This window comes from Cryptotermes secundus, unplaced genomic scaffold (genome assembly GCF_002891405.2).
Source record: "Cryptotermes secundus unplaced genomic scaffold, Csec_1.0 scaffold1307, whole genome shotgun sequence".
Lineage (NCBI taxonomy): Eukaryota > Metazoa > Arthropoda > Insecta > Blattodea > Kalotermitidae > Cryptotermes > Cryptotermes secundus.
Window position 1 is genome coordinate 401,991 of NW_019718290.1, and position 25,954 is coordinate 427,944.

General features: G+C 44.1%; 1 protein-coding gene across 6 annotated transcripts in view; it reads right to left on the reverse strand.

Annotated features, from left to right (window-relative positions):
* LOC111875779 (Krueppel-like factor luna) overlaps positions 1-25,954 on the reverse strand; it is a 284,213-nt gene that overhangs the window by 121,149 nt on the left and 137,110 nt on the right. The window contains exon 3 of one of the 6 annotated variants that reach the window (XM_033750287.1): positions 18,485-18,775. The exons of the other annotated variants lie outside the window; for them this stretch is intronic. Within the exon in view, the coding sequence (XP_033606178.1) occupies positions 18,711-18,775 (65 nt within the window). The 3' untranslated portion in view covers positions 18,485-18,710. Of the gene's footprint in view, positions 1-18,484; positions 18,776-25,954 lie in introns of those variants that run through there. 6 annotated transcript variants of the gene reach the window in all.

Sequence of the window (25,954 nt, forward strand, 5' to 3'; positions counted from 1 at the left end):
ATGACTGAAGAAAGTTGTGAGAGCTATACTTAAATTCGAGGCGTCAAACAGTGTCGTCACAAGCTTCCAGCGTTCAAGGTACACAGGGCCATGAAGGTTATCATGTTCTTGTCTCCTATTGGTCTGTTCAGTTGTGTGCGGGAACCAATGGGTACTGGCGGTTCATTCTGCCTTACGGGCGAGCAAACGGGAACTGACTTGCTGTCTTCCGTTTCTCTTCTGCTTCCTACGTAGGCCGAAATTTCGGCAAACCGACTGCTCTGCTTGTCACCTGCTTTCAGACTGGTTTCTTGCTTGTCAGATAGAGGCGACATGTTTCTCGGAAACATCGGTTGACTTCCAACGGCCTACAGATCGTTATATCACAGAAGACAGAACTTTTCAAGTGCAGCAGAGCTGTGATTTCCTTGTTAACTGAGCAAACAGACCAAGTAAATAATATACGTATATATGAATACAGTTCGTAACTCACGGAAAACATTGCGTCTCCGTAACAACGACCAGCTGGTTAAGGTACTTGACGGAGTTAATCGCTGTTTATTCCGTGATTAACATGACACATGTAAATATGCTGTGTGGACAAAATGGAGGTACTTCTAAATGTTAAAGAAGGCGGGATGGAACTGTGCTGTAAAGAGGTAATACTAATAATGTATCGCCTTGAGTAGAGCAAATTTTTAAGTGTTTGAAGTACAGAACAAGGCCGCTAGCGTGAACACACAAACATTTGAATTCGGTCAAGTTTTTAGTGCACCTAAAAGGTCTTCGTTCCAAAACAAAGAGAAAAAATAACACAATAGGTAAAACGATCAAGACATTGCATAGCTTCAAAACAAATATGATGAAAGGGGGGTGGGCATAATCAGTACATAAATAGCGTGCGCGAAGAGCAGAGGGGGAAAGGAGGAGGAAAGGATAATAGTGGAGCGATCTTTTGAAGTGGAAGTGTGTAATGAAATTGCGGGCGGGAGTCTCTCTCTCTCTCCCTCCCCTTTCACATTCCGCAACCCAGAAAATGAAACGCCACAATTTAAATTTCACGCGTCAGCGAAGCTCGATCCCCCCACCCCTTTCTACCCTCCATACGCTTTAACCTTTCATTTTTTGTTTCAACAAACAAAATCCTACTATCTCTTTTTGTCTCTCTGCTTTACTCATTCTGTCTATAGCCAGATTATCTCTTGTATATATGCTCTGGCCGGACGGACGGACGGAAAGGAACGATTCCAAAACCTGTATCAGTTATCTCTCTACCAAACTCCGAAGTCCGAATTCGTGTCACAGCGTCGCTAGTCTCTCACACAGAGCGTCATGTCTGTCATGAAAACGTAATGAATGTTCACACCAGTCACACAACACAGTATACTTACCTTTGTGATATTATGTCACTACACGTTTCGACCTTTAAGTCTATTACCACCCGATGTGTCAGTTGCATTTCGTATCTACGTTACCCGTGAAATTTTTACAACATAAGTAGAAATTACTTTCCTGTAATGTAAAAGTTATTCAAGGTGAATTGTCCATATAAACTAAGTACTCATAACTCTGTGCATAATAAAATCGTTATGGTGCTGCGTAAAATTATGAAAACACAGTGCGTCGACTGGATACAGCATGTACTGATGGCAGATGGTACTAAATTACATCGGTAGGCGACTCTACCACTAGCAGTGGTCACTGTCACAGAAAATGTTTCTCTACAGAGGCTTCCTGAAATATGCATGTATTTTGTTTCAATGTTGGATGCCAGGATCCGGCTACAAGCACGCATCTACTAGATCTATCACTTCACAGAGATATAAGTCGATTAACTGAATATTAAGTAGAATAAAACTTATGTAAATTGTAATTAATTAAACATAAACTATCATTATCAATTATCGAATAAATACTGGGTAACAATACACTGCTCCAGTTAAACAAATTAAAACGTAGCATTGTGTCCAAGACGTCCGATACATTTGTTGCTATTTTATAATACATAAGCAAAAGGGTCCGTTCTTTTAGCGACAGCAGAAAAAGCAACGTTTCTCTACAGAAAGACAATCAGTGGACGTCTAACATTTACTTAACCCTTTAAAGTCAAGTGTAACACCCAATACAACATTCTGCCCATACAGTGTATTTGTCTGCTCCGTGTGGTTTAAACAGCGACTGTTTCCCTGAACAGCATTAACCGGTTGGTCTCTGTAGCGGAGAAGTAATGTGTTTCCTGTGAGCTACGGCCTGAATCTTTATATTACGTGTATTTGTATGTTCCGTAGGGTTCTCACAATAGACAGCGGCTGTTTCCCTAAACAGCATTAACCGCTTGGGCTTTGTAGCGGAGATGTAATGTGTTTCCTGTGAGGTACGGACTGAATCTCTTTATTATTTGTGTTCCATATGGTTCTCACAATAAACAGCGGCTGTTTCCCTAAACAGCAGTAACCGGCTGGGCTTTGTAGCGGAGGCGTAATGTGTTTCCTGTGAGGTACGGACTGAATCTCTTTATTATTTGTGTTCCATATGGTTCTCACAATAAACAGCGGCTGTTTCCCTAAACAGCATTAGCCGGTTGGTTTTTGTAGCGGAGACGTAACGTGTTTCCTGTGAGGTACGGACTGAATCTCTTTATTATTTGTGTTCCATATGGTTCTCACAATAAACAGCGGCTGTTTCCCTAAACAGCATTAACCGGCTGGGCTTTGTAGCGGAGACGTCATGTGTTTCCTGTGAGGTACGGACTGGATTCTTACATATTCAGTTTACTTAGATGAACTTCAGGCTTCAGAGGGGCCAAGACAGATTACATCAGTGTCCTTGAGAAGCGGGCATTGGATGTTGATTAATTACGGTAATACCTCGTGTCCTTACTTCCACAGTATCTCCCCCTCAAAACTTACCAAGATGCAGGCAAGAATGGCACATAGTTACTTGACATTTACATTAATTCTCGGCAAATATTATGCATGAGTGTTCCCTTGCTGCTTTACCCAGTATGTACGGTAGCCACGGCTATGCGATGTACAAGTGTTGCTGTAGAGTTTCCGGGCGTGATTCTACACGTTATAGCTAGAGACTCGACGACAAAAAAATCCGTGTTCGACTTCGACTTTTCTCTTCTCCATAGCGTCCAGACCAGCTCTGAGGTCCACCCACTATCCTATCTAATGGAATCAAGGGAATACAGTGGCCAGGGCGTGAGGCTAACCACTCATCATGCGTTCAGCCACTCAGACTCGACAATATAACTTATTGGGGCAGTGCGTAATCAATTAACTCAGCAGAGGGGAAACTTCTAGCCTCTACATGATAATATTTTCATTTCTTAATTTCGGGAAATTGTTTCTTAAAATTTCAGTTCCTGTACATTGTGACGTTGCTAATGAACGAAACCAGAACCCGGACGAAGAACAGACAAGCCTTTCTAGGGTAGTGTAAAATACTTAATTTACTGCACAGATTGGTTCATGTGGGCTTATAACAGGTGGAATTTACTGATCTTTCCTAAAGCGAGCTGTTGAAGGGGTGAATACCGATTCCATTTTTTTAAAGATCTAGGGGTTTTCTATTGACCTGCATCCAAAGAGATCTGTGCGCGATGCTGCGAAAGTCAATATGCGAAATTACGCTTATGTGAATTCTCCGATTATCCATAATCCCCACTTTATTTCATGGTATCAAAATCTCATTTCTCTGTAGCTAGCTGTTTCATATTCGACAGCATCGAACCAAATACTCTTTTCACGAGGTTAGCAAACCTCCTTCGCGTATTCAATGCCCCGGCTTCAAATCTCGGCCCAAAGACCCGCAATCCTCACGGAATTTTACGTGATTTCTTCTCAGCCCCTTCAGGAAAATGAGCCCCCATATATAAATCGTACAGAGACTAGAATGTTGGCTGGAGACCAAGTAACAGAGGGTGGAGTCCCGGTAACGGTAAGGGAGTTTTCTGTTCTCCGCAGCGTCAAAACCGGCCCTGGGACCACCTCATCCAGCCTCCTACAGGATCTATTTATCTATCTATCCGCAGCGTCAAAACCGGCCCTGGGACCACCTCATCCAGCCTCCTACAGGATCTATCTATCTATCTATCTATCTATCTATCTATCTATCCATCCGTGCTACTCCCACTTGGAGCATAGGGCATCCGTGAAACGCTTCGTTTCACTTCAGTTTATTAATCTTAGGCAGTCGGTAGGACTCCTTGGAAAGGGGATCAGCGCATCGCAAGGCCGGTACCTACACACAAATACAGAAACAATGCAGACAAACATCCATACCTCGAGTGAGACTCGAACCAACGATCCCACCCTCCGAGCGAGCAAAGACAGTTCATGCCTTAGACCGCTCGGCCACTGTGACCGGCTGTAGCACGTAGAGGAGCGATAAACATATACAGAATTTTATTAGGAATACATAAACGGAAGCGACCATCTGTAAGACCTAGATGTAGATGACAGGATAATATTAAACTGGGACAAAATAAATAAGGCGGAATAAGTCTGTATTAGATTCATTTGACTCAGGATATGGACCAAGAGTGGGCTCTTGGGTGAACTCCGGCTTTCACGAAAGACATGAGATTTCTTGAGTAACTGAGAACTATTAGTTTCTGAAGACAGGCCTGTTCCCCGCCTAATGGCGAGAGGGTGAGGTTCGAGATTGCCACAGACATCACCACGACCAGAAGACAGTTGTCTTCTCGGAAGTAACTCCGCGTAGTTTGGAATCCAGATACAAAATTTTGGGGGGAAGGAACCAGTTACTTCCATCTTCAGTGTAGAAAATCTCCTCGGAACTTACGACTTGGTAGACAGATGTCGACGTTTCGGAGGAGGGTACAGTGTCTCCTCGGATGTAAGGACATAAAGAAACCTGTTGCATGTACATTCAAGGCAAGTTTTCCCGGATGTCAAGCCATCCTTGGACAGCATCTACCGGCGATAACCATCAAGGACTAATATTGCTGCTTATAACACTCATGCAATGACGTCACCAAGCTTCGAGGCTGCAGACGGCACTTCATTTCGCACCTCGCCATTTTTCAATGACATCGTGGCAGAGCAATTGTCTGGTGGTGTTGACCAAGTAGAAGGATTGCCTCTCTGATGACGTCACATCGCGTCACACTGCTTCAGGCAGTGGGAGACCCGTGGATCCAATATCCGACAATACCAAAACAAATCTCTCCTGAAGATGGCAGGAGTATATTCATTCAAAACATTAGTAGCCGCCTAACAGAGTACGGTGTCATAAGCCAGGAGGCCACAGTGCGAATGTGACGGCTTGTATTTGTGGACACATTCCGCAACACGGTACACAGGGCACGAACAATAAACATCCGTGTGATGACCGTGGCCGATTGGAGGCCTTTACGTCATATTAATCGCCCAGTTAATAGCTTGTAATTACTGACATTGCGGGTTGTAACAATGTGCATGATTTAATGGAAAATCACTGGTGTAGAGAAGGTGTTTCAGGATCTACATTTCGACATTTTTTATTTCTTTCGTAAGCTGCAGAAGGAAGAAAAAGCCGGAATACACTACCTCCTTCGTCAGAGTTGAAATGTTTAGGTTCAGAAGACATGTCGGTTACTAAAGCAGGCTGAAAGTACATTGGTAACGAGACCCTAGGGACGGGGTAAGGAATACCTAACCAAGAGATTTCAACCCTGACAATGGAAAGAGTGCTTCTCCGAAACGGCCTATAAGACTACACGATTTCACAACTCAGAACTCCGTGAAAATTTTAACATCTTAACTGCAGTCACTGGAGACGAAAATGACAGAAATTCTGGGCAGAGCGACCCACAAATGATACTACGTATGGTTTGGGCCTACAAAACTCAGCGCCCCTAGGTCAACATAATCCTATGGGCCTATGCCGGGCCCAACAAATCCCAGTCATCTGCTCGCCCACTGACAGTGAAAAACCAAGGACCATTAGTGGGGGGAAAAATATTTCAATTTGCACACCGATCTTTCTGGCCGAGATAGCGTAGTCGGTATAGCGACCGGCGACTGGACGACCGAGGGGCGGAGTTCGAGTCCCGGTAGGGTCAAGAATTTTCTCTTTTCCACAGCGTCCAGACCGCCTCCGGGGCTCACCCAGCCTCCTATCCAATGGGTACCGGGGGCTCTTTCCCCGAGGGTAAAGAGGCAGAGGCGTGAAGCTAATCACTTACCCCCAACTAGAGGCGAGGTCCAGAAAATGTGGATCTATACATCCACTCTTCCATACGCCTTCATGGCGTACTGGTTAATTAGTTAAGCACAGGGACAAATTTTTACTTTTACCGATCCTTCTGTCCGTACGCATGAAACAATTTGAGAACAGATGAACGGATTTTCATTAAATTTGTTATTGGCGAGATGCAGCAAAGTTTGTCGAATGTTTGCAATATCCGTTAAAATCGGACAATAACGGAAACTTGACATGATGACTACTAATACGCGTTTTCGCGCGCCTCTCGTGGGTAACTCCCTATTTGGAACGGAAGTTGTACACGTACGCGAAACACTTGTTACATGTCCAACACAGTTCGGCCCTAAGTGCTTTGGGTTTCGAGATAATTAAACATAAATTGAGCGAACGCACCTGAGCTGTTAGGCAATGCGCACGTTTCCTGCATTCTTTTGATTTCCCTGGTATTGTACACATTCCATACAAGGGACGATATTTCATATGGTCTGTATATCACGTGACGGCAAAGCAGGTGTGATAATCCTTCTGGCGAGAATTTTGTCTTACTATGGTGAAGAGAGCAAACATTCGAGTTTCTCACACGGAGGTGACTGTGGAGAGCAGTCTCCTCTTGGATGTAACACCGTGCAGTCTGGTACAAGTTCACAGACGTACTGTTTCCATCTTCGGGATTGGAGAGTAATAAACAAAGCATCCATCAACAAGTAAACAGAGCTCGCATTCTTCTGCTCTGGAGATGAGGCAATAAGTTTCCCTGAAGCGCGGTACACTTCTACCAGACTATACGGTGTCATACCCAAACCTAAAGTACACTTCATCGCCACCACCTTTATGACCCCAAATCCGACAATGTTGTTGCACGTCAAAGTTTTCATAGAATACCAGTTCTTAAATGAAGAAGTCATTTGATGATTCATGGTTCCGCCTGCGTGATACACAAAGCCTTAACTCGGCAGGAAGAATGTAGCACTGCTGTCAAATTTTCAAGTACCTATTATGAAGGCGTAGGCAGCAAGTTCCTCCGATATTTCTATCGTTTCGGAAGAATGTAGCACTGCTGTCAGACCTTCACGTAACAACCAGTAAGTTTCTCTGAAATTTCGATGGCTATGGAAGAATGCAGCACTGTTGTCAGACTTTCACGTACAAATCATGAAGACGTAGGCAGTAAGTTCCTCTGAAATTTTGATGGCTTTGGAAGAATGTAGCACTGTTGTCAGACCTTCACGTACCAACCATGAAGACGTAGGCAGTAAGATCTTCTGAAATTTTGATGGTTTTGGAAGAATGTAGCACTGTTGTCAGACCTTCAGGTACCAACCATGAAGACGTATGCAGTAAGATCCTCCGAAAACTTCGGTGGACACCTACCGAAGTGACCCTTGCTTGTGCGACGTGAATGTGTTAAGGATGACGGATGGAAGGAAGAAACGCGTCTCGGATATCCTTCACGTTTCACCCAAAGGATTTCATGGGACAAGACAGACATCTCCCCATATATATGAATAACGCGAATTCCTAACACCACACCAAGCACATTCACCTTCTGAGCGGGGCAAATGCCAGCCAATCGTGGCCGTGTGCGTACCCTGCAGCTCGTCTCCAAACGGCATCTTCTGCCTTAATACATGGTGCGGTATTTCGACCCCAGAGCCCAAGTTATTTGAGCAAGATGGGGTTCAGAAACAAAGGAGCACTCCCTCCATCTGCCAGCTCAGTCTAGTGACCTTTCTTAACAAACGACGTAATCACACATTGTTTGTTAAGGGATCGTTTATGACAGGGGTGTTCAGCCTCGCTCTGACACTTTATCACGCGTTGGACACTGCTGACAGGTTACAAGGAACACCAAAGTAGCAACATTTTCGGAATAATCTTAAGAGACTGGGCCCCCAGTATAGCAATACAACGCACGCAGTCACAAGGGAAGGACACAAAACAGGACACAATATACACAAGAATATAGGAAGAGTACTCCCATAGGAGAGGATTGACGTAACTCGCGAATTTGAAGTGCGACGTATAGATGATAAATCTTGAAAAGTTTTAATATATAAACTTTATTATACATGACATATATACATTTTAATCATTTTATAAAGGAGACATGATGGCATACAGTGCAATGGTTTCACGCAAATAAAACCACACCTGAAGATGGCACATTAGTGCCGAAACATGTAGTGAAGAGAAAGGTGAAATCGTGTGCACTGTAAGACGGTTGGTACAAATACACATCATGGGCCCCAATACAGAATTAAGACGGCTCAGTCGGTGTAGCGAATAACCTACGGGCTGTGGGGCCCACCCCGGGGGTAAAGCGGCCGGTGCGTGAAGGTGACCACTCAACTCCACCTAGTGCCGAGGTAAAGACTGGTGCAGCTATACCTCCACGTGCCCATGTCTTCATGGCACAGTGCTTAATTAAATAAAAGAAGGGACAGCTTTACCTTACGTTCACAAACATCTTTCAGGGCGCGTCCCACCTTGAGAAGGCAAACTTACATGGAAAAAAGAAGTCTCGTGTGTTTAACAATCTCCTGTGCGGTGATTCGGTTCTCATAGTGATGTAAAAGCAGAAGCCAATAACTCACTAATGATCTAATGATTTGCGTCACTATCTCATGGGCTTTATTTTTAAGCCCCCACCCCCAAGTAACGTAAAGTTTCCTACACAAGGCGTGGCGTATCCAGGTTCATAAAGTGGACAGACTTATACAATGCATCCTTCAAACTGTACTTCAGTAAGAGAATAAAAGAAATATAATTTCACTTCCTATGTTTTCCCCTTAACTGCGACCTCCGGCAAAAGAAATGGAACATTCACTTCACTGTACGTTTAACCATCATGATCCAGATTAAAATCCTTTACTAGCATGATTAATAGTATTTTAATTAAATATATACAGGATGTCCCAGGAGTTTGGAGCCATACTTCAGGAGCGTACTGAGGGTTCCATATAGAAGAACTTTGAAACAGGAACCCATGTCCGCAAACGTAAAATAGCAGCGCTAGGGCGGCATTTAATATCATTTTATTTAAACTTGGCGCCTCAATGTCGAAGAGCATGCACAGGCATATTACCCCCTCCAAACTCTTAAGACTCCCTGCTAGAATAGATGTTGGAACTGGCGCCCTCCATTTTCAATGCATGCGTTACATCGACGCAAGAAACTTTGGCGCACCCTTTCAAATATTCCAGGTGTCTCACGGATCACGTCACATGCAACAAGTATTCTGGCCAACAGCTCGAATTCATTATCCACAGGCGTGTCGTAGATCAGGCTTTCCACATGGCCCCAGGCGTAATAGTCCAGAGGTGTCAAGTCTGGGGATCGGGGTGGCCAAGGCACTGGGCCTCCTCTTCCTATCCCTGAAGTGTGCCGGCTCTCCGTCATGCTGTATCCACATTTGCCTCCGCACAATCAGTGGCACGTCTTCTAGCAAAGTCGGAAGGATACGTTCCAGGAACACCTTGTAAAAGGGCCCATTGAGTCGCGGTGGTAGGAGGAAAGGCCCAATCAAGTGATCGCCAATGATGCCTGCCCAGACATTGACAGAAAATTGCGCCTGGTGGTAACGAACTACTGTAGTAACGTTGGGGTTCTCGTCAGCCCAAATGTGGCTATTTCGGCAGCTGAACCAGCCACCCCTAGTAAACTGCGCTTCGTCTGTGAAGAACACGTGATTCAGGAAGTTGGGCTGATGTAAACACTGGTTCAGTATCCACTGACAAAATTGAACTCGCGGTACGAAGTCAGCTGGACCTACGTCGTGCACTCGCGTTGGATGATACTGATGAAGCTGTTGGTCATGCAGGATCCTCCAAACACTTGATTTTGATGTCCCCACAATCTTGGCAACAGCACGAGTGCTCGTGGATGGCTGTCCCTCTATGCAATGCAGTTCGACATTGAGGCGCCAAGTTTAAACGAAATGATTTTAAATGCCGCCCTAGCGCTGCTATTTTACGTTTGCGGACATGGGTTCCTATTTCAAAGTTGTTCTATAGGGAACCCTCAATACGTTCAAGTATGGCACCAAACTCCTGGGACACCCTGTATATATATATATATAATCGACTGGCTACGAGCTGGACGAAAGAGGGATCGGAGTTCGAGTCCCGGTAAATGCTACATTTGTTTTTCTTCTCCAAGCCCTCCAGACAGGTTACAGGGCCCACAAAGCCTTCTATCCAGTGGTTACCGGGGGATATTTCCTAAGGGGTAAAGCTGACCACTCACCTGCAGCTAGTTCCGAAGTCTAGAATATGGATCTATACATCCACTCCCCAATACGCCTTCGTAGCGTAGTGTTTAATTAGTTAAGCACAGGGATAACTTGACCCATGTATTTATATACGGGTCTCTAGACCAATAAATGAAGGTGAATTTCTCGAGTCCCAAGGGACTCAGACCCGAGAAAGACTGCACTGGTAAGGACCAGCAGCATATACAAAGGCAGACCCGTCCTCTCGTCAGAGAGGGCGCCTCACAAAATCAAGATCGTAAATGCCAAACAGTAATAAATATCTGGTCCCGTCCTCTCGTCAGAGAGGGCGCCTCACAAAATCAAGACCGTAAATGCCAAACAGTAATAAATATCTGGTCACGAGCCCCAGATGGGGCTAGACACCAAGACTGACTGACCGTCAGTCGCAATGTGACTTGGACTTTGGAATCCTTTGCGGTTTTTTTTGGGGGGGGGGCCAACGTTGATTACTGACTATACAATTTCGGAAAAAAAAACACGCATAGCACCGTTCTTGTTTCGCTGTCCTGACAAACGCAACCCTCATGGAGAAAGTGAGCCGGAGCAAAAAGGTAAAGCTGTCCGTGTAACAGGCCGTGGAGGCCCAGAGGTTTGTAAGACGTCGAGGCTCCCTCGTTTTCTAGATAATCCGCTCACAGATGGCGGTAAGGCTGTCAGCCTTACTCGCCAGCCGCCCTTTAGCCCCTAGAAAGATTCCTGGTACTCATTTCTGTTAGAGCTGAGTCGACCCCAGGGCCACAGTGCAACTGGAAGAATTAAGTCAACTGAAAAATCCAAGACCTCGTCGGGAATCTAACTAGCGACTTTCTGGCTTACGATATAGTGCCTCAACCAACTACGCTACTGCGTACACTTGCCATTCTACTGTACAGTTTTCGTTCGAAATGTGTTTGGGCGGATAATACAGGCCTGTGAACACCACGCACACATGGACCGTATATGCCACACGGAGACGATACAATTAATTTGGATTTATCCTTACTTTCTGAACCCTCTGAAGCATAAATAAAGGTAAAATTGAAAGTTGTCCTTGTTCTTAATTAAGCACTATGCCATGAAAGATATATGGAGGAAGTGGAAGTACAGTTCCTCCATTCAGTTCCTACCTCACAGAGCACACACTGTGTCTCAATTAAAAACACAAATCACTTAATATTTTTCAGGGCAATGACCGTCGTTTGAAGGGCCTGTCTTCTGGATAATGAAATCGTGTACTCCAGTAGAATTCATTACACGCTTCGGGGAACATACTGCTTCCATCTTCAGAGTCTGAAAAGAACACAAGAAACAAGCAGCAAGCTATGCTTGCTAGGTTTAGTCTTCGGCACTGAAGATTGAGGCAGTAAGATCCTTCGAAACGTTGATGACCTGGTAGACTACACGGCGTCACATTCCATAAAACAGTGCTGTTCACAGTATTAGTTGTGAAAATCTAAAATCCAAAAATCGCTGTTTATTTTGAGAGTCATATGAATCTCATTGATACATTGTGTGAGCAAAACATATAGCTCTCAATGTTATAGGAGGTGGTACATACAATAACCACCGAGCTTTCTGTGTCTATGCTACAGCATGCATTCATGCCACACGTCCAGGCAGACAAACATAACCTCTCAGGACCCATATTAGTACAATGATATGACAAATGTACGCTGACATCGAATCTTAGCAAAATCAATCTTGGAAGGAAGTGGGAAACACAAGAATAAACAAATACAAAAAGGAGAGAAGCGATTGTGTATCATTTAGTTTCGCTGATTTGACTTATCGAACAGAAAGACGTGGTTTAATGAAAGAAAAACTCTTTTCTTTGGTGCCATTTTGTTTCCATTTCGTTAAGGTCTGTTGGAGTGAAGCGCGGTGTGATGTTCTGATTGCTTCTATTCTGTGTTGCGTACAACCGCCACCAGTGGCAGCACAGTAGAGTTCATCACAACAATGAGGTTTGTATGTGCACAAAACCGACTCGTATTTGCGGCTCTCAGATTTGATTCTTTTCTCTTTTCATCTGGTTTTCCTTTTCTACGTGTCCCCCTCTTTACTGGTTCTTTATTACTCCGATTTTCTTTGGATCTTCGCCCCTAGTTGGTTCTCGTGCACACGCTGCGTGTCTCTCGGAGTTCCAAAGTTACGGATAGAAATAAAACTTGGCTGCCGCAAGATTCTCTCTGGGAATCAAGATGCCATACGCCTTAAACTGTCTAATCCCTGCAACCCTGTCAACGTCAAACTTAGGAGTTTCTTTATATCTTTTTTTTACCTACTTTACGATCCTGACTCTGTCTAAAACATCTCCGAAAGTACGTCACACGTTGAGTAACCAACCTTGCGGAAGAAAAGTTCCCCGTGTTCAACGAGATCACAGGTATGACAATTTGGGTTCCCATCTCATTTTGAAAACAGAATCTAATAACTATCTGTTGATAGTGGTGATAATGAAATGTGAAAGTTTAAGCCCTGTTGCAGACTTTCCGGCGTCAATTTATGTCTTGTAAGTGAAAGAACTGGAAATAACCAAGAAGGAAGCAGTCTAAACCTAATTTTAATAATACTGTACCAGAACTTTTCTGGAGAGACCGAGGAAAACCAGGAGAAACCTCGGTTAGGATAGTCTGTCCCTGCCAAGAGTTTCGAACCGAGCACCGCTCCATCGGTATAGTGACTAAGTGAAGGTCTGAACGGCAAGAAACAGCGGAGCAGACCAGATATGTTGCCCAAGTAAACGTCTCTTTAATTACTGACTGAGGCTCTTTCGCCAGGAGCAAAGCGGATGGGACGTGAAGTTAAACATTAAAATTCTTTTAGCACAAAAAATAAAAAGCAACGCAGCTATACCTCCACGCCCCCACCTTCATATCTTAAACTCAGAGTCTTGATACATGAGGACACGTGGAATGAGACATTATGGAGATTTATGTGTTCAGGGATGTGTCACCATGTGGTTACCAAACGTTCGGAAAGAACCTGGTGCTGTCATCTTCAGGGTACTGTCGGGTAATCTTCGAAATTCGGGATAATTTAACATAATATTTATAATATTCTTGGTGGTGTTTCTGTTTTGAGATTAGGCAGCCTAAATAGTTCTGAAAGTTTTCTATTTTCTTCCCGTCTCACCCACACCCCCACCCCTCAACTCTCAACCTCCTTCGTGACCAATCGGCTCCCACATCAGCGGTCTGGTGACATCCGCAGTGGTTTGAAACCCTTACAGTACAGTCAGTGCGCGGCAACGTTTTACGTTTCAGCAGTGGCTTCAAAAATCGAGTGAAGCGATGTAAAAGACTTTCAGTTTCCTCTTCAGAGACGGTAAGTCGACAGGCTACGGGCTGGACGGTCGAGGTTCGTTTCTCGGCAGGGTTAAAATCTTTCTCTCTTCTCCACAGAGTCCGGATTTGTTCCGGGGCCGACCCACCTTCCTGTCCAAAGGGTACCGGGGGAAATTCTCCTGGAGGGGGGAGGTTATACGGCCGGGATGTCAAGCTAACCACTCACCTCTATATAGGGCCGAGGTTAAAAATGGTGGAGCTATACCTCCACTCCCTCACATATCTTCATGGCGTGGTGGTTAATTAACGAAGCAGAAGGAAGACTTCACCTTTCTTATGTTATAAGGAAAAATCGATAGGGAAATCAATAAATGAACATGAAGTATGTCAACATTTATCAAATGATGAACATAATGCTATGGAACAAATAGATCCCAAAGCCATTCGAAACAAAACCCTGTATGCGAGAGTAATATACAACGCCGAAAATGGATCCTTACAGACAGAAAAAAAGGTAAAAGTTCCATACGTTTTGAGGCGTCGAGGTTCCAATATTTTCTAGGCAATCGGCTCACAGATAGCGCAGTGGTTGTCACTCTTACGCGCCGGCCGCTCTTTACCCTCAGGAATATTCCTGGTACTCATTTCTGTTAGAGGCTGCTTCGATCCCAGGGATATAGTGCGGCTGGAAGGATGAGGTCAATTGAAAAATCCAACTCATCGGGACTGGAACCAGCGACCTTCCGGCTTGTAGCATAGTGCTCCCCTTCCTTACAGAGAGAAAAAAAGAAACCCCCCAAGAAACGAGTATGATTTTTGGAGGCGTTTATGGAAAAACATGATGGGACAGAATTTCATGGGAAATTCGTAAAGCAATAGCTCAAATTACAAATTTGTTACCAGAATTAGAAGAAAACGGCTACTATGATTTAGCCATGTAAAAAGAAAGGACAGAACAAGGATACTGAGGGAGGCATCAGAATTAAAATGTGCGAGTAAAGAGACCTATGGGACGAACTAGAATAAGATGATTCAGCAAGGCACTGAAACTTGCGAGGAAGAGGGGAAAGAGCTGGCAAGAAACAGAGAAGAAGAGAGATTGTTGAGACTTGTGATTTCACTTCAGTTTTGATATTCCTAAAAACATCTCAGCTGCGTAAAAATGCAAGACGGCGCAGGCGTGCCAGATATGAAACATATTCTGGTGAGACTTTCCATGTAAATTGGGTGTAAATCGGGAAGAGCTGTATGCATGGAGATATGATAATGCCGACTCCGGACAACTGATTATTCCTACAGCACATTCATATCTTCTCTCTTATGGCAAATATTATGAACTATTATAATAACCTCCACCATTCGTAGGAGAAACAAATAAATAAAAGGGGAGCGGGGGTTCAACAGAATTGCCATACAGTCACAATGGTACTCTTGCAGTGTGGGGACATCTGTTGGCCATTCTCCAAGCTTAACACTTCCCCTACACATTTTTTCCTCTCTGCAAGTTTTCTGCACACACTCCAGGATAACTTCTGAGCCATTTCCCCCTTCGTGTCAGCGGCATAACTCTGATGTCAGAGGACAACACTATCGCTGCACGAGGCTGACATCACGCGTGGCTAGGTCACATGATCTCAACGGATGTTTTTTTCCCCCCGTTTTAATATCCGTAATTAAATGCCCCACTCTGCTGCTTCAAGTCTGCGGAGACGATTCGTAAAATTTATTTTATTCTCGGTTCATTAAACGACGCACTGCTGGTTCGTATTCGGAAGGCCCTAGGATCCGAAAGACCAGTATCACGACAAGTTTTGTGGCATCTAACAGTCCCTCCAGTAAATACTACCGGCTGCAGCCACTTCCTTCCTAATCCCTTCCTATTCATTATTCACAAATTATTCGATGCCATACAGCCTCAGGTACTGGCAGCGTGGTTATAAAGCAAAAATAAAAGTCTTCTCTGTGTTTCCTTAAGCACCAAGCCATGAAGATGTATGGAGGAGTCGGTGTATAGCTCCATGTATTCTTAACTTCGGCATGAGATGAAGGAAATTGGCCAGATTCACGCCCAGGCCGCTTTACCGCCGGAGACGACACCCAGTATACGTAGTACGAGGCTATGCGCGTCACAGTCAGTGTGGACATTTTAGAAAAAAGAAAAATTTCTCATCCCTGAAGGGAATATAACTCTGACCCTTCAATCGTCCACTCCGTACCTTAATATATCTACTGAGCTATGACGGCACCATCGGCATTAAAAAAATTCCGTGGCCTGTAGACAGCAAGCGAACTATACCGACCGAGTGACCGCCGTTTGTCGGCGAAGTTAGTGACAACTTTACTGGATACAGGGTGTCGCGTGGTCAGCGCAACGGATCTCCACGGCCGTTAATCTCGGTTTTCTAGACCGGAGCCGCTATTTCCTTGAAATATCTCCTCAATTATCCTCACGAGGCTGAATGGACCCCGTTCCAGACCCACTGCTTCTCAAAACATCTGGTAGCGCCGGGAATCGAACCCCGGGACCTCTGGATCTGTAGCCAGGACCTCTGACCGCTAGACCACAGAGGCGCTCATCGGCATTAAATACAACTGTGAGGTGTAATATTTCCGTTCCGAATTCCAATAACACCTTCATGTACCATACATCAATAAACATTACAAACTTTCACGAGCAGAAGTAGTTCATATAAATCCTCCTGTATTCTAATTGTCCTTAGTAATACGAAAACACACCGTTAAAAGCGTAACTTTACACATGCGTGAGAAAGCCCTGGTGTGTGCCGAATGCCAACCTAAACACAAAGCCACGAACTTGTCTTTTTGTATCCCTACACTAAGGTCATCTGAGAGACCACAGAGATGCTCTGCAGATGGTGTCCTCACTTGGCCTCTCTCGTTCAAAGCCATTACTCTCAATTTTCGACGCTAATTATGACTGAGTTGTACAGACCCTAGGCGCATGAACAGCAGAGCAACGTCCACCCACCGACTGAGGGATTACAGTACCAGCGGCCTAGTGGTTCTGTCTAGAGAGGATTAAGTCATTGTGGGAGCTTCTATATCTTAATTACAGTCACATCGGGGCCCCCTGGCGGCAAGAGCATGTAACGACATCTGTCCCTACCGACTGGAGAACAGACTGTTTTTCCTTTAACACCCTGGAGCCTGGTATTCAGAGAGACAGAAACATTACATTTTCGGCTCCGGAAGTTCCCAGGCAGTGCTCGCTAGTCCTTTGTCAGGATAGGGTAAAGCGATGGGATGAGGGCTTCTTTAAGATCACGGACAGACTAAGACATGTAGGGGTTTTTCCTACGTACGACTGGAATTCTGACAGTATCGTTGGCAGCAATGCACTTAAGCGATTGATATTAACACTGACGAAGGGGAAAGGGAATACATGCGAAGCGTGCCGTGCGATGTGATATGTGTATCAACTCCGCATTTGTTTAGGACCGAACAAAAATTAAATTAAAGCATCACCATTAAAAAGAACAACAAAGTTAATGGCGTTTAGTGTGGGAATTCAATTCCATCGACTGCAATTCAGAGAGAGGAACAGATAACCATTTTAATATTACAGATGATGAGTTACAAGAAAAGTTGGATGAAGCTCAACTTAAGCCAAACATAACTGCATGACTATGGCTTAAACGCAAACAAGGCAGCCCAAAAACAGTATGGGGGGTGCGAAGTAACTGGTGCCGGAATTCTCACTGTGAAAACTTGATCGGCACGCGAAAGTCATTAGAGCCAGTAAGAAATCAGAAGTATTTTGATCAGGACATCTGGTCTCCAGAACGGGATATGGATGGAGCCCATGCATCCTTTCGTTCACATATGGGAGACGCTTCACAGATTACAAGACACAAATTAACCTTTAGAGCCCAATGTCTTTTTTAAATTCGCTTAGTGGGGAGTGGAGTCCAACTGGGTCCACTCGGCACGGCGGCCACTGATTGACCTATTGTAGCCTGCCCCGGGTGATTATGATGATGTAGAATTTGGTGGAATGAAGATTAGCAGGGGAAACCGAAGTACTCGGCTAAAACCTGCCATAGCGCCTATTTGTCCACCACATATCCCACCTGACCAGACCCGGGATCGAACCCGGGACGCCGCGGTGGGAAGCCAGCGACTAACCGCAAGCCCAATGGTTACTTTACGTACCATCTGCTATGACGTATTAAAAACTCAACGTTCTGCCTTCAAAGAGCGTGTCTATGTGTTCCGTATGGTTCTCACAATAAACAATGACTGTTTCCCTAAACAGCATTAACCGGTTGGGCTTTGTAGCGGAGACGTAATGTGTTTCCTGTGAGGTACGGACTGAATCTCTATATTATTTGTGTGTTCGGTATGGTTGCTTCTCTCTCTCTCTCTCTCTCTATGGTCCTCACAATAAACAGCGACTGTTTCCCTCAACAGGATTAACCGGTTGGGCTTTGTAGTGGAGACGTAATGTGTTTCCTGTGAGGTACGGACTGATTTCTTATATATGATTTAGAAGAATTTCCGTCTCTTCTTCTTGTTCTGAACGCGTGAATTAATCCGTCTCTAAACAGACTAGAAGGACGAGAGGCGAGGCCTGAGAACTTTCTAACAAAATTATGTTCGTTCTCCCGCCCCCCAATAAAAGTCTCTCAATTTTCCCATCACTTTTCACTTTCACCTACTCTTCTACTATACTTTAGAACTCTCTCTCTCTCTTTGTCTTTAAATGGTTACAGTAATTGTCACAAACGGTAAAAGTTCCAGTATGAGAGTCGAGATGAAGGATCCAGGGGTCTAAGTTCGTCCAACTCAGCTTCTGAAGAAGAGACTGCCACATGACAATGGAGCCAAGGAAGTCTGAAATCATCCCGAAGTGTCATCTGCAGGCATCACTGAACCAGCGGTTCTTGTGTCGACTGGGCCTCCGTTTCTGAACTTCTTCCTTTAAGAAGGGCCTCTCCCGTAACTCTTCCATCACCTCAAGCATCAAGCAACCCATCATCGCTCCTACAAAGTCCATTTTCTTCCCTCTTTGCTTCGCCATCTGCGGAAGAATAAGAAACCAGAGTGCTGCAAAGGAAAAAGGGCGGAGTAAAATATGGAAAGAGAGAGGAAGCTCAAGAGAAGGAATTCTGAATGCGAGGTCCCTTTTATCAAGACCACTCTGAATTAATTTCACGCAGGCTCTGCACAAGGCATAGTCCCCACCCCACTCCACCCCTTTTCCTCCTACGAACCAACAAAAGCAATGGCAGCACACACGGAAAACAATTTAAATTAAATCTGGGAAATTGAAATGGCAACGCGATATAATAAGGCGATATTCGTTATTAGTTTTTCTTGTATTCTGTACGTGTGTGTGTGTGTGTGTGTGTTGTGCTTACTGTAGGCCGTTCTTTCACAGTTGAAATTGCTTCAATTTGTTCATTTCTACGAAAGGGAACTTTCTCAAAACTTTCCGACAAGAAAACAGTATTTCTTTCCGGTATTGTGTATCTCTAAATGCATTTCTCTTCAAATTCTTCAAGTGGCGCACACAGTGAACAAAACATCGTGATATTTAAGATAAACGTTAAAAACAAGAGTTACTGTTGGTCTACCTACAACTGTCATGAAGCATCAATATTAGGTCCAACATGAATACCTTCCCTTCGTTTCTTCTCCTAATATTTTTAGTTCTCTGCGCCATTTTGGTACTGTCCTTCATCACATCACATATGTTAATGGGCCAAAGTGTACAAACTATACGCTACAAGCCCGAAGGTTGCGGGATCGATTCCCCACACGTCATTGGGTTTCTCTATTGACTTCATCCTTCCAGTCGCACTGTGGCACAGGAAACAACTCAACCTCTAACAGAAATGAGTGCCAGGATGCTTACCGGAGGTAAGAGGCGCCCGGTGTGTAAGGCTGATAACCTCACTGCCGTCTGTGAGTAGACTGTCTAGAAAAATCTGGGAGCCTCGATGTCTCACAACCCTATGGGCTTCAACGGCCTGTTACAGGGATAGCTTTAAGTGTACAAACTGTCTTCTTTTAATTAGGTTTATTTGATTATTTATTTATTTGCCTTTTCCTTTCTCATTCCCCTGTTCACTTCTTTACGTCCTCATGCTTCTCGTCTTCTCGGGTACTCTATGCTTGTTCTCATTTCGTTACGAAAGTACGTATAGTGTGACACTCTACATTGGGAGGGGGGGAAGAAACTATATCTCCGATTTTGAAGGTTCCCAGGCAGTGCCCGCTTGTCCTTCTGGTAAAGATAGAGCATATGATCGGATTTTTTGTTTGTTTGTTTTTGCTAACGTGGGAGGGCTATATTAAGCCGAAATTTTGATGTTAACAATGGGAGGGCTGCATGTGAGGCATGCAGTGCAACGTGGAGTTTGGGTACCAACTCAGCATTTGCTCTAGTACCGAGGAAAACCACGGTAAACCTTGGTCGAGCTGGCCGGTCTCAGGACATTCCTGATGCAAACTGACTTCTAGCCAGCAGTCCGGCTTAAATACGCGAACCCTAACATTAGTCCCTGTCTGTGCGGTTGCTTTATTTTAAAAGTTTACACATGTGTTTCTACAGTTTTTTTTCTTTTGCATACTTTGGATGAGCACCAAACATTTGTGTATCACATTTGTAAAGGGTTGTAACTGTTCAAGTATTGACAAATTTAAATCACTGTTGTGGAGGGGCAAAGGGTTGTTGCTCATCCAATGACAGGATTTTATGATTACAATTCTTATTTTTTTATCACATCTTCTTTTCTTGTGGGCATAGGTGTGGTGATTGGTCGATGTGGCCGCGGGCGTACTGGGCGTTTGTAAATTCTTGTTCTGAGATTAATCGAGACTGGTCTTCTATGTAAATAATCAGTCCGTACCTCACAGGAAACACGTTACGTCTCCGTTTCAAAGACCAACCGGTTAATGCTGTTTAGGGACAAGTGCTGCTTATTGTGAGACCCATACTGAACACACAGATAATACAGAGATTCTGTTCGTACCTCAGATGAAACACATTACGTCTCCGCTACAAACAGTCGCTGTTTACTGTGAGAACCATACGGAACATATAAATGCACTCTGTGGGCAAAGGAAAGTGTTTCAGTATTGAAATAGGTCGTATACATATACATAGTAACCACTCCGCTTTAAAGGACTTAAAATATGTTTATATGGTGTTCTAAGAAGAGTTGTTCTGTGTATAATTTGTAAGACTGCAACCAAAGACGCTACAAAAAAGTTCTAATGAGAGATCAATTTTAAAAATGGGGACAAATTATAAATATAATCAAAATAAAGTTACCTCGATCCTTGTATTTAAATTTCAAATTCCTGCAAAGCCAAATCAGAAAGAAATTACACAATGTCATGCATTTTATTATATTCCTAACAACAGTAATAACTAAAAGATAACTTAATTCGACGGAACAGCGTCCTTCTTGAGAAGCCAACTGTGGTTCAACTAGTCAGAAACTTCCAGTTTTATCCTGTTTCTTTACGGATTTATCCCGCACTGTATTCTCACCTACGCCTTGGTCAGAATCTAACTGCGATAAATAGTAGTACTTCCGGTGAGAGATTCAATATATAGTTTGTTTAACGACGCTGTCACTAGCTAAAGACTATACTGATTGACTCTAATGACTGAATAATGAACTGACACGAATAGGGAAGGAAGCTATACTGGCAGCACCTGTACAGAGGGGATGAGTAAAAACAGGGAAATCCTATCTGGACAATCGGTGTCCCGGACACATCGCGAATATAAATCACAGCCAATTTGCTGATTAGGACTGAAATTAAATTCGCCCGACAAAATTTGGTGCAGACCTGAATTCCAGATACTAAAATTTAACCCAAATTCGTTCGCTAGTTTCAGAGATGAGACACGCAGGCACAATCTTCCTGTTCCGTGTTTATTTCACACATTTCTTACAAGAGAGGCCTAAAATACACGGAAAACTTCCATTCCAATATATTTCATGATCTGTAATATGAAATAGTCCTAAGCTTTAATACAGTTCTGTGTCCTGGGAGATGTGTGACCGGCCTTTATAACATCTCAAACGTGAGCTATGAAATCCAGTAACAATCACCATGGCCACCCAAATCGCCCAGGGCAAAACACAAGAATAAAGGGGAAGTTTCACACTCCAGGGTTGGCAGCAGCCCACACAGCACCGCAGCATTTCTATGTAATCGGGTACGAAACGCAATTTGGCGGCTATAGAAGGCTTAGAAAGGAAGCGGGGGGGGGGCTGATCAAGACCACGCACTGCTTCCTCAACCCCAAAGGAAGGCTGCCCTTTACAGTGGGTCTGCACAGACCTCAATACACGCATCCTGACTTTCGCTTAAAGAGGAACATCCACCCATCCCGATATGGTTATTAACCGAAGAAATTGGATACAAAATGGCGCGGTTTATGTTTACTGGTGGGACAGAGGTAAAACCCAAACAAAAGAAAACTGTCAAAATAAGCGGCTTACCGGCAGAGATTTGAACTCAACACATCCGGAACACAACATGCGTTACAGTTTCAGACTTGGCGGGAATTTACAATTCGAGTCGTGAAACAGGCGGTAAGAGCTCAGAAATGTTATTTTGTACAATTTCACCTCCAAATGCAGAAAACTCTTTAACATGTCGGCAAGCGCTATTTGTAAACATTTCCAGCAGAACTGGAATGGCTCAACACACACACACACTGAAAGCCTCAGCTACATGACTAAAACATTACTGTGCTGAATCAAGAATAGATCACTGACCCTGACTGACCTCTCTGCCGAAGCATCGTGCTGACCTTGGGAATCTCCAAACGTACTTACCTGAAACAAAAAGCTCTGCCCACTTGATAGTCAACTTCAGAGTTACCTCCCCGAAAAACAATGGCCGTGTTAGAGGAACACAGATTTCTAATACTATTAAGGGGTAGGCAGTCGTTTCCGTGGCTTCGTATCAAAATGCGATTGGAAGGAGTGAAGAAAATAATGATAACTCTCCGTGTGTGCCTCTGCCTCTCCCACACTGTCGAAGAATCTTCACACCAACACCAAACACCCAGAACGTGCCAAACCAACACCCGGCAAGAAAAGTGTAGCTGCAGTCTAGCTGCAATTATCAGTACAACAGCTTCTCGTCGTGTTAGTCTGTTACCTGTGTCGATGTGTGTTAACAGGCCTAAGTGTACAAATTCTGCTTTCCTTTCATTCGATTTACGTTCTCCTTTTACTTTCTCCATTTCCGTGTTCATGTTTCTTCTTGGGGATTATGTGCCTCATCTCCTCATTTCCTTGCAGAAGTGTTTCCCGTAGAGGTTGCAGAAATCTACAGCATAGGGAGCTTCGTAACTTGTACTCTTCGCCAAGTATAATTAGAATGATCAAGTCAAGGAGGATGAGAGGGGCAGGGTATGTAGCACGCTTGGGGATATGGTGGAAAAACAATAAGTCACTAGGAAGAACAAGACGTAGGTGGGCGGATAACATTAAAATGGATTTAGATAAGACTGGATTGATCTGGCTCAGGATAGGAACCAGTGGAGGGCTCTTGTGAACACGGTAATGAATCTTCGGGTTCCATAAAATGTTGGGGAATTCTTGAGTAGCTGCAGAATTGGTGGCTTCTCAAGAAGGGCTCAGCTGCGTGGAGTTAGTTAGTTAGTTAGTTAGTTAGAAGGTTCCCCGAGCGACCCCGCTGTCCTTCTGTTAAAGCTACGATTGAGGGAGGGTAAAGCTTTAGGGTGTGAAAAGGGTAAAGTGGTGGGATGTCGGAAAGCCTGAATTCAATTTAAACAATTAAAAAATTCAGTTCCTGCGAAATAAGGTACGTCTCAATTACAAAGGTTAACGTTATTTGCGGAACTGAGGTTCTCACAGCAGTGGTTACGAACAGTTCTACCTTCTGCGATTCACCGCCGTGTAATCCGTTGAAAGTTAACCAGCGTTTCGGAGGAAAATTTCGTCTCCAGCTTCAGGATCGAAAAATAACCCAAGGAAGAAATCAGCGTGAAAGCAAGTGCACTCCTTTCTTGACTGGCTTATTCTTCGACCCTGAAGATGGAGGTGACGCCGGTTGACTTTCAACAGACTACACGGCGTTATATCACATAAGATAGAACTCTCATCGCTGTTTATTCACACGAAACACAAAAACCGAGCAGGTTCATGTAGCGGTAACGCTACTGACTCCAATTAGGAAAAGTTCTCGGTTCAAATCTCTGCCAGAACATCGGATATCATGAACAAGATTTCACGTGGTATTCCTCAGTCTCCAAAGATAAATTCCAGTCCAGTATCTCCATCAGGTCACGGCCGCTTCCGTTCAAATCCCTTCCAATTCATCATTAATCAACAATGCTGCCATCTGACGCTATAAAGAGGCAGCGTTATAGAATAAACATAAAAAGGGAAACATAAACGCACTCTGAAGGCAAACTTTGTTATTGCTCAAGCAGGTGATATAATATGCATATAATTACAACTGCCTCTTTAATGTTGTGGCATATTTGCTGTGAAACCAGTATAGACAGCCACTGCTAGGGAACGGCTTTCCAAAAGAACGCCCGTTGGCGGGCAACAGGTTCGTAAACACGTAACAATACCAGTCACGAGCTGTGTGTTAAGTATCCAATAAATCCAAATCCAGTCCACAGCCACTCCAACACGTGACAATAAAAAAACTCCGTGGCCTTTAGTCCGCAAGCGAACTATACCGACCGAGCGACCGCCGCTTGTATTAACTTTAACGGACAGAGGGTGTAGCGCGGTGAGCGCAACGGATCCCCACGGCCGTTAATCTCGGTTCTCTAGACCGGAACACGTAACAATATCATCATCAGATCGTTAGCACGTTATAATAATTTACTAGAACTTTTAATGTTACGATGGGATCCGAGATTTCCATTAGCCAGGAACTCCTTCAAGATACAAAACTTTCGTTCAGTAAGGTTGGCTTCTCAAGGCATGATGTACCCTCAAAGATGCTTCGAGGGCGTAGCTTAATGATTTTCATCGTAATTTCTAAAGCCAATCCGAACAGAAGACAAAACGGAACGAAGATTTCGTTGGGCACAAGAGTGGAAGGACCAAGTGATGACGAGTGCGTATTTATTTTAACTCTATCTCGTTCTGCTGCCTACTTCATGTTTTTCCAAGCAAGCTTTTTACCTTTTCATAAAGAAAAGTCAGATTAAGGTATCGATTTCATGTGAAGTGGAGGGAAAATGGAGATTGAATGGCTGAAGATCTCTTGAGTACACAACTAATTGGTCTGTACCCTCCTCCTCCCACCCCCTCACCCACAAGTGGAACTTACTCAGCAGTCCTGACTCTGATCAGCTCAATTACCAGAACATTTTTCTACCCTCTAGCGTTCCCCGTTATTTATTGCTGCTCTCTGAATAAGCAACGCAGGGTACACTTAATGTAAAACGAACACGACAAAGCCTGGTTTTCGCATGTAAAGCCCTGTGATTCAGCCTTCGTTCAGTTTGTTTTAGAGACCAACAAATTAAGAAACACTTTCCTTATTTTCTGTGCCAACATCTTCTACACTTAAAATATACACACTAAGTATGCTAACTAGCTAACCATCTAATTAACTCCACGGAACTGAGATTTTCTCAAGAAGCTAACAGTAGTTCAGCTATTCAAGAAATTCCCCTTCTTGTATGGAGCCTGAAGGTCTGTGTCGTTTTCATGAGCTCTCCGCTGCTCAATATTCCGAGCCAGATTAATCCGGTTCATTCTCTTCCAAACCAGAAAACCATAATACGTATGTACGCAAACAGTAACCTACTTACGTAATTATGACACTCTCAAGTTAATTACTCTGTTCAGAACAGCCCATAATTGGTCCCTATCAGGCTACACGGTGCCAGCAGGAACTTAAAGAGCTTTCTTTTCTTTATTGCTAGTGGGGTGGGACTAAGTCCCTTGTACTGCGGCCACTTCTGGCCTATTGTACCAGCCCCAGATGATAGGTGAGGGTGATTGTGGAGCAATCGGTGGAATGAAGATTGGCAGGAGAAACCGAAGTAGTCAGAGAAAACCTGCCCCAGCGCCACTTTGTCCACCACAAATCCCACTTGACCAGACCCGGGATCGAACCCGGGCCGCCGCGGTGGGAAGCCAGCGACTAACCGCTTGAGCTATGGCGCGGCCTTCTCTACACTTACAGTAAACCGTAAAATGTTCATGCAGTCAGGAAAAATTTGCAAATC